Raw genomic sequence first — 12,693 nt, forward strand, 5'->3', positions numbered from 1 at the left:
TAGGGACTAAAAGGCTACTTTAATTTTGGATATTTCCCTTGTCTAGCTGCTATTTATAATTTGGTCCTGAGTGGAAATGCAAGTCTACGCACATGTGATAGCATTGTCTGTCAGCCAGCTGCATGAAAAACAACTGACACATTAATAGGATGCAGATTTTTGTGAAAGTTAACACTGTCTACAGTGGAGCCTGGCTTAAAGCCTAATCACCTGATTCTGATCTCATTTATGCTGATTTTAACTGGTCTAACTCCATTGGCATTACTCCTGATTTACTCCAGTATAATTGAGATCAGAATCAGGCCCACAACTTTCAGTAAAATGTCAACAATAAGACAAAATGCTGCTGCTCTGTTTTGGAAAATATGGGATCTCACTCTGGTGTAAATCAGAAGCAGATTTGTTGAGCTCAGTGGAGTTACACCACTGTAAAATGGGTTTGGGATCAGAGTCCAGACCCAGATTTTTAAATGCAGGTTTGCTGTTTGATCTTTTACAGAGGCCTAGCAAAGTCTGACAAACTGATGACACAGATTTTCAGGGCTGAGTATTGTTTTGTTATGTTAGAAGCAGCTTCTATTGCTGTTCAAATTGCATCCTGATGTCAGGAACAATATGCCTCTTTTGGGGAAATAGGCTGTCCATCCAAAGGTATTCATCAAGACTGTCTGAGGACCTTCTCTTTTGAATCAACTGAGTCCCCTTGATCTAATGACTCTAAGATTTCAACCCTCGTCAATCTGATTGCATGTAAATATCTGATCATCACCAAGTTGTATTTATCACCATCGCTAGTTGGAAAACGAAATATAATATTCACAAACGTTTTTTGATTCTCTGCTCCCCCCACCTCTGACACCTGTTTTTCATTTCAGCAGAAACATTATGGCGAGCTCTTTTTATCGCAACATTATTTATGTCCCTTGGACTCCTGGCAAGTCATGACGGCTGCCCCTTAATGTCACACAATTTGAACACCTGCCATCTTAAAGAATGCTCATTTGGCCAGTTTTGTGCTGGTTCATATAGTGGGGTTGTTTTTAAATATAGAGCCAATTACAGCACTGCGAGTTCCAGCTGGATAGTTTTAAACATCTTCTATGCATAAAGGCCCAGGGCATAACAGTGAAAAGGCCTTTCCTGGATTTTTTAACAAGACCCTTTAACAGAGACTCTTCTGTCCATTGAATGATAAGGGTACAAACCTGATGCAAAGGTTGCATCAATGGTGTTGTTGTGCCAAATAATGTTGGTATGAATGTAACATGCAGAGACTTTCAAAATGCATGCAACAAACCACGTAACATTAGCCTCTGTGTGTTTCACTGCCAGCTAGGAACTCAGAATGGAGGTTCTAAAAGTTTCCCAAAACTGTCAACTAAACAGAGGCCAGATTTAACATTTTACGTCAAAATCATGGGAAACTGGAGGTTTCATCAAAACCATGCAGAATTAAGCTGTGTGCACTGAAATCTGTGCTGACATTTCTGGTTGGTTTAAACCCACAACAAAGCAAAACTCAGAGAGGTCAAAATGCTCGTTAAACCTTGCAAAATGCAGCTGTTGAACAGTTCTTTTTGCTACACTGACTACATGGCATGGTTATCATTGACATGTTGTGCAATAGAATAATTGAATTAATATGTTAAGTGGTCAGATCCCCATGAACAGCAACATTGGAATAATGTGGATGTAGTTGGCATGGTTTGTTTTTTTAGTCTTAATATATCTCAAAGGGAGTGGAACTATTGTTTTTAGTGTTGATCAGATTTAAAGCAAGATATTTATTATCAGCTACACTTTATTCCCATGTAGAATTGGTAACAATATAAATCCATCAGCCCCAGGTTTTCATTACATTTAGTATATTATTTTTATTGCCTTGTTAATAGTTACTTTCCTAGCTCCTAATAAAGTAAATTGAAAACAGGATTACTACAAATTATTTTAAAGATGTTTAAAAGAAAATCAATACATTTACAAACTGCAATCTCTTCCTCTGGGCAAAGATAAAGGAGAGCTATTAACTGCATTTCTGATTCCTAATTGCAGAGTTGCTGGGAAAAAGGCATCTAAACGTACCAAGTCAATCAACGGATCCCTCTATATCTTCAGGGGCCGAATAAACACAGAGGTCATGGAAGTGGAGAATGTGGAAGATGGGACAGGTAAGGGATCAGTTTTCTCCCTCTAAGGACAGAGCAGGTCCATATCCTCCCTTGGTAAACCGCAAAGTACAAAAGTACTGCATCTGGTTGCAGTTTGGGTCCTTCTCTGGGACTTTGGCTCTGGCCCTACGTGAGCAGCAAAAAGTATTATATACCCTTGTCATTTGAAATATTGCCAATTGTTACCCTGAGAATCAAGCCATTTATAAAGCATTTGCTGCCATGAATGAAATATGATTAGATATTACTGTCCTTGTGGGCTGACACTGGAATCTAGCTTTGATAGAAAAGAACTAGTGGGTTTCAGTTCAAATCTTCACTTGCCACCTATTGCTGTTGCACTGGGTTGGTATTCTGTCCTTGAGGCCAGGGGCAGGCTAAGGGGACAGTGCAAGAGTCCCTATGTTCTTAATGCAAAAATTCTCCCAGTTTAAGTTGTGGAGGAGCTAATGAATTCTCAGGAGGCTCAGAATGGAGAATCTTGACAAAGAGCAGATTCTTTTTCACTCAACATTTTAGATCCAGATATTTTCTTTAAAGGATTTTCATTTGAAGGGCCAGCTATAAAGCGTCACTAATTAGGTCCCTTTTGGGGCTGAGGCCATGGCCAAGGAGCTTGGAGACTGAAAGGGATTCACACTAGACGAGGTTGCTGTAGATCTGGGTTGTAGCAGAGAAACCAGGGGATGGTTTATGGATTCATAGCTTCCAAGGCCAGAAGAGACCACTGTGATCAGGTAGTCAAACCTCCTATATTATGCAGGCCATAAGAAGTGCTCTGAATGAATCCCTGTTTGAACTAGAGGCGATCTCTTGGGAAAACACGGTGTGTCCGTGTGTGAGGGAGAGTGTGCCACTTCCAGATGTGCACTGCCACTGCCTGCCATGTGTCACTTGTGCTGGCGTGATTAGAGAATTTCAGTCTCTAGGGCTGTACTTTGACACTTTTCACTTTCCTTGGCAGGACTTTGCACTACAGGATTTGTCCAATACAGAATATAAATATGTCAGTGTAATTTCACTGGAACTCAAGCCGTCGGTGAGCCCACTGCAGACTTCCCCTGTGAACATGGCTCTTGGAATGAGACTTGCCCAGACTCTTGCTCACTGAGGGACTGCTGCTCGGGCATGGAACTCCCACTGCCATCAGTGGAATTTCTGATTGTTGAGCAGTCACAGTTTCAGGCCCGTAATGTACAAGAACCCAAGTTTTCAAACTTGGCACACTAAAGATAGGTAGCTACATGAGTATTAGATTGTCAGAGGAGCTAAACACCCCCAGCTTCCATTGACTTCCATAAGAGCTGCAAGTGTCTAGCACCTGTGAAATTCAGGGCATTTAAATGTGGAAATTGTGGCCAAAGCATCCAAGGTTAATTTGTTTTCATTAAGGGCCAGGCCGTCCATTCACTGTGTGGGCCGTGCATTGTGTTTTTGCAGCAGATTACCACAGCAACGGCTACACGGTGACTAATGGCTGGAAGATACACAACACTGCCAAAAACAAATGGTTTGTCTGCATGGCCAAGACTCCAGAGGACAAACAGAAATGGCTGGATGCTATAATCAAGGAAAGGGAACAGAGAGAGAGTAAGTGAATGACCTCTTCTAACAGCACTGAGTGACTCACACAGGAGAGACACTGTGTGTGTGAACACTGTGTGTGTGTGCGCGCGCACATACCTGGATGTGTGCGTATGTGTTTGGGTGACTGTGAATGTGTCAGAGGCAGAGAGAAGCTGTTCTAGTTTCTTAAAGTTTTCCTCCATGTGACAGTGGCTTTTTAATGACAAGAGAATCAAATGACTGGAAGCATCTACTTCTTGATCTACCCCTGGGCATTTTAATGCCCCAGGCATCATTATATTTACAGGAATCAAATTGTCAGTTTCTTTTATGCACTGAAGTACTTTGAAACATTGGCTTTACTTAATTGACTTTTAAGTCTTATTTGTCAATAGAGTCTGCAAGGTGGAAAAAAACCAACCTTTTGCCAGGCGGTGCTACAAACTCATCCTCACAAGGAGTCAACCTAAATGTTTCTGGGCTGTGTACTGAAATAAAACAATTCAGGGAGAACATCTCTGGGACTGTTTGGGCTTCGCAGACTAGGAATGCTGACAAATCTGTGCAAATGTTTATGTCGCTTTTATCTTTCTGGAACTGAATGAAAAACATGATTGTCTGTGGAACTGTTCTGTAAGAGAAGTAAGGTCTATGGAGCCTAAACATAGGACGGGGAGCCAGGAATCCTTGAGTGAAAAGGTTCTGACATTGACTCCCTCTGTAGCCTCAGACAAGTTATTTGACTACTCAGCCTGTTTCCCTATCTTCAGAATGGGAACAACAACTCATTGGCAGAGGTGTTGCCAGTTAACGTTTCTAAAGCACTTTGGAGATTAGGAGCCTGACGTATAGAAGTGTCCTCCCATTTTGCAGGCACTATTTTGTGGGTGCAGTGGGCCTCATTTGCAGCTGTAACTACCTAATTCTGCCAGCACGAACTGAGCTCAGTCTGAGACCCATTTTGTACCTAAGTCCTATAAATGTTAAGTGATCCTGGTTTTTACTAGGCATTTCAAAGGATTTTAAGGGAGATGGACACCAAAATCCCTGTGAAATTTAATTGGAGTTAGGTGCCTAAATCCCTCAGGCTGCTTTGGAAATCCTAGTTCTAATTATTATAATACAATACTTTACTGTGTGATAAAATGCAGTACAATGTAGTACAGTACAATACAAATTACAATGTGGGTTGTTATCTTGGAATACAAGAATCATTGATAATGTGCCTTGTCATATCTGAATGCCAAGCTACTGCCAATAATAGCAGGGAAAACAGCTTCAGGATACTGTCCAGCCATAGCATAAATGAAAGTGAACTCCTAACCTCAGGCCAAAACCAGTAAGAGAAGGAATATCCCTGAAGACCAGTGAAAGAAAGAGTTTGAACTTTTTAAAGAATGTTTCTAACCATTGGAGGCTGGGAGGTCTCTGCTCGCTAATCAATTCTGCATCACATTCTAACAAAGGATCCTGCTGTGCTACTTCAGCATTTTTCATTAAAATGAAGTTCCTAGCTCCCAGGCCTGTGTTCAGAACACTAGCCCGCATCGCTCCAAATCTTCATTGCAGATGAAATTCTTGTTTTATGGCAGCTTGATGTTTTGTGAAAATTCCTGTGCAATCAGATTAAAAATAAAAAAGAGGAGACAGGTTTAATAAGAAACAAAAGAGAGAGGGTGAGACAAAGAGAACCACTATTAAATAAACAGTTGGTCAGGGGAGAGAGGAGCCACCCATCAGAATGGTTGGGGACAAAGCAGAATCAGAAGAACAGTTCAAAGTTAGAGTATTCTAATGATACGGGTTCTTTGCTGGTATACATAAGCACAGGAACTAGGGGTGCAGAGGTCTAGGTTGCTGCCCCATGCCCAGGGTCCTGGCTGCCGCCCCATGCGCCCGGAATTCTGCTATTGCCCCGCATACCTGGGCTCCCAGCTGCCAGCTGGTGCACCCGGGGTCCCAGCTGCTGGCCTTAGTAGTGGGGGGATAGGGGTGGACAGTGGTAACGGGGCTGGCTTTCAGCACCCTCACCGTTAAAAATGTTCCAGCACCAGTGCTGGCATATGTGAGATGTCTGCAGAGCTGAGCTGTTTTTACCCACACGCACACATCCAGGCATTATATAATGTCATATTATAATATGTTACATAATTTTACTGCCCTTATACAGGTGGCAGTAAATATTAGAAACCTACAGTAGAGAAAGCATGCAGTGTCCACTTTGTTTCTACTTCTCTTTAAGAACTGCTGATGCCTCATAGCAAACTTAAAAAAAAACATTCTGTTTAGACACAGACTCCAATTCTATAGGCTTTATCAAAATTGTTGTTTACTTTTTGATAATTATGACCTCATCCACTGTGCACTACCGTGTGCCTCTGTAAAGCAGGGGAAACAATACTTTCATACTTTGAGGCCATTGCATGAAATGTAATATTTGTAGAATGCTTTTAGATCCACAGGTGAAAGTTCTAGAGAAATATCAAATATTATTATTATGCCTTCCAGACAGAGAATTCTGACTCAAGTGAGGAGCCTCTGTTGGGGTAGCTGAACTCTGAACAACAACTAAAATACACAACAAAATCCTTAGAAAAAAATACAGAATATCTTGGCAAAGGAAGCAGAATTATTTTTTAATGGAAAGTTTCTCAAAATTTTTCTGTGCAGCATCAGCCACTCTGTCTTTTTTTTTTTTTTTTTTTTGGCTGCTTTTCATCATCCTGGTTTATGATGTGGCAGTCGATGACAGGAACTTCGGATAAACACGACTATCGTGGCAGACATTCCAGACCTTATTGGAAAGCTTCATTTGACTCAGTACTTGCAAGGTCACAGAGCTATCAGTGTTTGGATTAGAAACCTTGGTGAGCTTCCCAATTCTGTGTGATCCTGGAATGAGCTGTGCAGAATGTGCATTCTAGTCTGCTGTTTACATCAGAGCTTGGGGAATTCGGTCATGTCAGACCAGAATGAAACATGGGTACTATTACACTGGCTGTTTTCTATCACAAGTTCACGTTGCAAATTAGCTTTGGCTACACGTAACAGCATGCATATTTGAATCAGATCATAGGATGGGGGAGGTGATACTAAGTCAGGAAGTCTGCAGAACCAAAACCTTTAGGCAGATATTGGATACATGAAACAAATGCTACCTTTGCAGAATGAAATATTGCTTAAGACTCTCACTTCTTAAGCAGATATACCAAACCTATGAAACAAATTCAATAGCCATTTGAAAAAAACTCAAAGGCAGTGTGGTGAATAATTGATGACCATGAGGGCTCTTAATTTTTGTTCAACTTTAGTTCTTCAAGCATAAAATAAGGCTAGAAGGGGTAAACTGGGCATCCTTTAGAGATAATTATGTATCTCTCTATTCAGCTGGCCTTTCAGGCTGTTGCTTTAGTCTATAAAGTGAATGTATTGCTGGTGAAAGGTGCCAGAATAAAGTGGTAAACTAAGTCCTCTGTTCATTTGCCAGACAGGTACAGCACAGACGACAGCAGTGCATGCTCCCTCCATGCTCTGTCCCACCCATATGCCTTAAACCTCAACACCAGGGGCAAAAAATTCAGACAGTTTCCATGGTCTTTAATAAGATAAGAAAAGCCAGCTGCGATGTGGATGCATGTTCACTAGGAGCTGGAGTCAGGCCAATAGACCAGCCCTCTGATTGTTGCAACTTTCAGTCATGATTAAATTGGGCCACATGCAAACTGACAGCTGGAACGTGACACCCTTCCTATATCCCATCACCACTTGCCTAAGTCATCTAGTATCTCTCCAGCTGACTGCTTGATTTGGTAGCCAAAGCATATCCCCCAGCACAGGGGCATTTATAAGCAGTTTATTTACTGGCGATATGCCGAGGATTCAGCGTTCATATCTAGATTGGATTTAAGTCAGGGTCTGGATTTAGTGTCAACAGAATTTTGGCCCCAGTGATGGAAGTCTCTCAAAATCATCTGTTCTGACAAGATTTCTGTCATCTTGAACTGATTCTTGTGCAGGTTACAGCTGCACCAGGAATGAATTGGAAATGATTTGTTTGTTTGTTTGTTCGTTCGTTCCAACTTGCGCATGTTCTCAGTGCATGTTCCTGAGAACATTCCACTATGTGGGATGTGATGGAGGCCTTGTGTTTGGGGCCCTTTGTTTCTGAGCTGTTGATCTCCAGGGGAAACACAGAAGAAAGGCTGCAAGCTTCACCTGCACACTGAACCACTCATCATGATGGGGCCCATTTTTCCAATGCTTGTAAAATAAGACACTGCCATAAACTCTTATTGTCCCGTGTGGCTTCTGCTGCTCTATGTATGTGGCTGGCCTCAACTTTTGGTTTTGAGCGAACATTTTGATGGCCAGGATCCGAGGGAACCCCTGCTTTGTATTCCAGGTCTGAAACTGGGAATGGAGAGGGATGCGTACGTCATGATTGCAGAGAAAGGAGAGAAGCTGTATCACATGATGATGACCAAGAAAGTGAACCTTATCAAAGACAGGAGGAGAAAATTAAGCACTGTTCCCAAGTGCTTTCTTGGCAAGTAAGTGGTGTTTGGATTGAAAAGGCTCTTTCATGCCAATTAACCGAAGGGACAGTGGGTTTTCTGTGGATGGCATTGTGAGGGCACATCAGCTGTGATTTGCCGGGGCTTAATTGGAAAGGCCATAACCGCCATTACAGCTGCAGTTTATTCAAATTAATCATTAATTTCTATTTAGTGCTCTGCACAGGCTGAGCAATAGCAGCACATTCCACTGTAGAAGATTTCACAACATTTATTTCAGATCGGCAGCAGGAGTAAGAAAAAGAGCCTAACCCCCAGATAGCCCACCTGTGTCCCCTTTTGTTCAGAAGGGGACGCTTTATAAGCAATGTTTGAACCCAGCCAGCCTCAGTATTAAATCTAGAGTGTGCTCATTTAGTTATTGCTACACCAGAGACAAAGTCAGTTGAACAGGACACCCCATGTCTCCTAGAAGTAAGGGATAAAAAGGACTTTTCTATGCGAGAAAACTCTCTCAGTCAGGCTAGACATTAGGAAATAATTCTTAACCGTCACAGAGATTATGTCTTTGAAGAGACACTGTGGAGGTGCCAGAGCACCATTACAGGAGGCGGTCAAGGAGAGATTAGATAAGGCACTAGTGGGACCATTGAAGAGAAGTGTCCTGCACAGCTCACAGGGAGTCAGAGTTGGTGACCTGAGAAGACTTTTCCGACTCGACTGCCTGTAGTTGAAATTATCAGCTGGGAAAAAATGATTTTGAGACATAGCTTATCCAGATACTTCCCCTCTCTCCTGTTCCCAATCACTGTAATGAGGCGGTTTGCATGCAGCAGCCCTTGGGTGTATGTGAAGTGGAAGTGACGCAATGTCTTCATGCCTGACAGACGGCAGTCTTGATGGACAGACTGGTATTCCTGGTAGAGTGAAAGTGCTTGGCTCCTTTTTATTTTTGCTAGTTTCACATGGAAAGTTTGGGCTCTTAATATGAGGCGAGTTCTAGTATTTCCCAGTTTATGCACAGCCAGAAGTGCCAGACCAAAAGGCTGTGTTCTCACAATACTGGGTCCTTTGCTGAGTCCCCATATTTTATCTAGTTCCAAAAGTCATACATGGAATTTCCTGGTCAAGCCCTTTCTCTTTAAACATACTCCTTTTGGTACTGGAAATGTTTCACACTTTCTTCTGCTCATTGCCCTCAGTCCAGCCTGGCAACAACCCTAATATTCCAGTCTTGGAAACGTGATGCAGCTCTGCCAGTGCCCCACAATCCTGACCCCTCCTAAGTCCCCACAACCTACCAATGCACCTCAGTCCTGAACTATTGTGTCCTGCTATTTCATCCAGAATGCCACTCTTCTCCATAAAAAGTAGCTTTGCCAGTGCGCGTCAGTCTTTACTATTCTAGTCCTGGGCCCCCAGGGCAGCTCAGCCCATGCATTTCAATCCTAACCTTTTTGCAAACTTGCTGTTCCATTGCTGGGCTTGCCCTGAACAATTCATTTCAGTGGTGGCCTGCATGTTTGCCAGCCATTCCAGCCCAGGATCTCAAAGAAGAAGTTACTGTCGTGTTGAATTGTGCTTATGTATTTGATGATTTTGAGGTGCAGGCAGGTATCAGCTGAGAATAAGACTGAGGCTGCTAAACTAATTTCACTCCTGCCCTTAGGCCATCCTACTGCACTAGAGTAATAGCCCTACATGATTCAAGGGAGAAAGTGTGGATGTGGAGGGAAAAGCTAATACTGATGTGCTGTGGACTAGCCATAACTGCCTCCAACACCTTGGTGTTACGAGCTATAGAAACATCAAGTGTATTTATTTATAGGACTCGTTCTAGAATTTGATTGCAAGGAATGATTTATGAGAGAGTAAATCCACCTTGCTAAGTTCCCTTCAGGTGCACCAGCAGACTATCCAGGTATGCAAATAATCATACTCTGTGAAAGGGATGCTTCAGTGCCAAGGGGGCTTCTGGCAAGCTTTACCATCCCCCACTTCACAACCCCACCTGAGCTGAGCAGAGCTGAGTATTTGCCCTGGTCTCTATTTAAGCCGAGACAAAAGTGTCTAAGTGCCCTCTTGCCCCAGGACCTAAGTTAGCCATCTATACCACTTTCCACCTATTGAAGTGACAGGTGAAATGAATGACCATATATTTAGGGCTTTAAAGTGGTTTTTATTGAAATAGAAAAGGCAGGATTATAGGCAATTCCTTAGAGAGGCTAAGTTTAAATACCAAGGGCTGAATTCTGCCCTCACACGGGTGCATACAGCTAACACTGAAGTCATGTATGTAGTAGAATGTGACCCTAAGGACATTCCCAGATAGCACCAAGTTAATTAACATATTTGTAGTAGGCGCTGGTTGGCAACTTTTTAATGGCAGAAAAATGAACAACCCTGCCAGACCCCTTCCCCAAGGCCCCGCCTGTGATCTGCCCCTTCTCTGAGGCCTCGCCACCACTCATTCCATCCCACTCCCTCATCGCTCACTGTCCCCCATTCTCGCTCACTCGCTCATTTTCACCAGGCTGGAGCAGGAGGTTGGGGTAGATTTTGCTGTCTGCAGGGCCTCTGGCTAAACTCTAGAGTGGTGTGCCCCCTTCCAGACATACAGACCTGGAAGTGAAACCATGTGTAGACACCAGGGGGCAGACCCTCAGTTGGTACAAATTGTTCATTGACTTGCGTTATGAAAATTTATACCCTCTGAGGATCTGCCCCACCTAGATCTAAGAGGGAGGCTACAGCCCTTCCAGCAACTTCTTTTTTTGTGTAGAACTAAATCCCTGGAGTTTGCTGGGACTCCCCAGTATAAAACAGTTCTTTTTAAGTATAAAACTAAGAGCTAATGGAAAAAAATAACTGAATGCTGCTCCGAAGACCCTGAAGCCTTTAGCAAAATGAGATGGTTTTCTTTAGTGCTACTTTAAGATTTCTATGGCTTTTGGTTCTCAAGCAAAATTAGTGTTTGCTCTGTAGGCTTAATAAACTCTGAGAAGTAGGTGACCAAGAAATATTGGCAGCTGCTAGACTGTTGCCAAAAAAACATCTTTTTGAAGCCAAAGAGGGACAATCAAGGAGTTTACAGGATGATGGAATTTTAACCTCATGCATTTGTTAGGCGGGAGGGGGCGTGGTCTCATGGATTCTGTTAGTGCAAATGCATATAGAGATAAGGGAACTGCATGGGCAAATGGCCCTGTAGACAGCTGAGTGACCGTTTGCACACACAGTTACTTGATTTCCATGACTTCCATGCACAAAGGTAATAATGTTGCAGTTAAAGTCGCCTACAATTTAATTGCATGTTAATTTGTGCACTAAATGTGTTTGAACATCAGAGTGTCTAATTCAGTCTCCCATGGGTCCCTGGGGCTTAGTTCCTCATTTCATTTGCTAATGACCCCTTCTGGCAGACAAGGAGCAGCATTCGGCAGCATTTCGGTGGATGCTTGACCACCACAACGGTCTTTCATCTGGCACCCGCCAGACAAAAAGGTTGGGGACCGCTCCCCTAAAGTATTAGGTGCCAGTCTTCCAACCCTTAGCTTTTATTTGTGCACACGCAAAATCATGCATTGGCAAGTATGCACCTGAACTTTGCAGCTGCAAAAACTTCTGCACATTCTGATGTTTGTACATGCCCTTTAACTAGCCTAACACCTGTTAGCACACAAGTGTATCACTTGCACCTGCAAAGCCTATTGGGAGCTATGTCAGAGGGATACAATGGAACATGCATGCAATTTTGCAGGCACATAATTAGGTAGCACAACTCTTATTCCCAGTAATGGGAGTGAAGCATCTGATTCCCACCCATCTCTCTGATCGTTTTATTTCCTTATTCAGAATCACTGGAAGACCAAGATGTTGGGCCTGATACATCACTGTTTTACTCTGGTCTTTTTACAAACTGTTGGTTTCCATGAGATTACGCTGGTGTAATGAAGCAGTTCTGCTGCTTTCTTTTTGCCGTTACAATTACATGGTAGAATCATAGAATCTCAGGGTTGGAAGGGACCTCAGGAGGTCATCTAGTCCAACCCCCTGCTAAAAGCAGGACCAATCCCCAGACAGATTTTTGCCCCAGATCCCTAAATGGCCCCCTCAAGGATTGAGCTAGTCTCTCAACAAGCTGAAGCTGGTTTTTATTGTTGTTGTTCTAAAAGCAAAACAGTTACACTACCTGGGCTGGGATGAGTCAGCCCATGATAAACACAGAAAGACTAAAAATGCTGCATTAAAAGCCCATAATTGGAGGCACGGATGCTGGTTTTAATAAGCAACAGGCCTACACAAATTGGCAGGCACCCAACTGGTTTACTGAACTCAGAGTTCCCATATGTTACTCTGCTTTCAAATATTCCTTTTGTTCTTTTCGATGAATTTTACACATTCTGGTGTAGTCCCTGATTAAACTGACAAACTTGCTAGGTTTC

At 42.8% G+C, this 12,693-nt stretch overlaps 1 protein-coding gene across 3 annotated transcripts in view; it reads left to right on the top strand.

Annotated features, from left to right (window-relative positions):
• Positions 1–12,693, top strand: part of PREX1 (phosphatidylinositol-3,4,5-trisphosphate dependent Rac exchange factor 1) — a 227,157-nt gene that overhangs the window by 137,255 nt on the left and 77,209 nt on the right. For 2 of the 3 annotated variants that reach the window (XM_032767342.2, XM_032767343.2), the window contains exons 8-10: positions 2,053–2,168; positions 3,609–3,758; positions 8,137–8,284. In XM_032767342.2, coding sequence (XP_032623233.1) covers positions 2,053–2,168; positions 3,609–3,758; positions 8,137–8,284 — 414 coding nt within the window. The remainder of the gene's footprint in view (positions 1–2,052; positions 2,169–3,608; positions 3,759–8,136; positions 8,285–12,693) is intronic. The other variant, XM_032767345.2, reaches the window with a different exon arrangement.

This window comes from Chelonoidis abingdonii, chromosome 14 (assembly GCF_003597395.2).
Source record: "Chelonoidis abingdonii isolate Lonesome George chromosome 14, CheloAbing_2.0, whole genome shotgun sequence".
Taxonomy (NCBI): domain Eukaryota; kingdom Metazoa; phylum Chordata; order Testudines; family Testudinidae; genus Chelonoidis; species Chelonoidis abingdonii.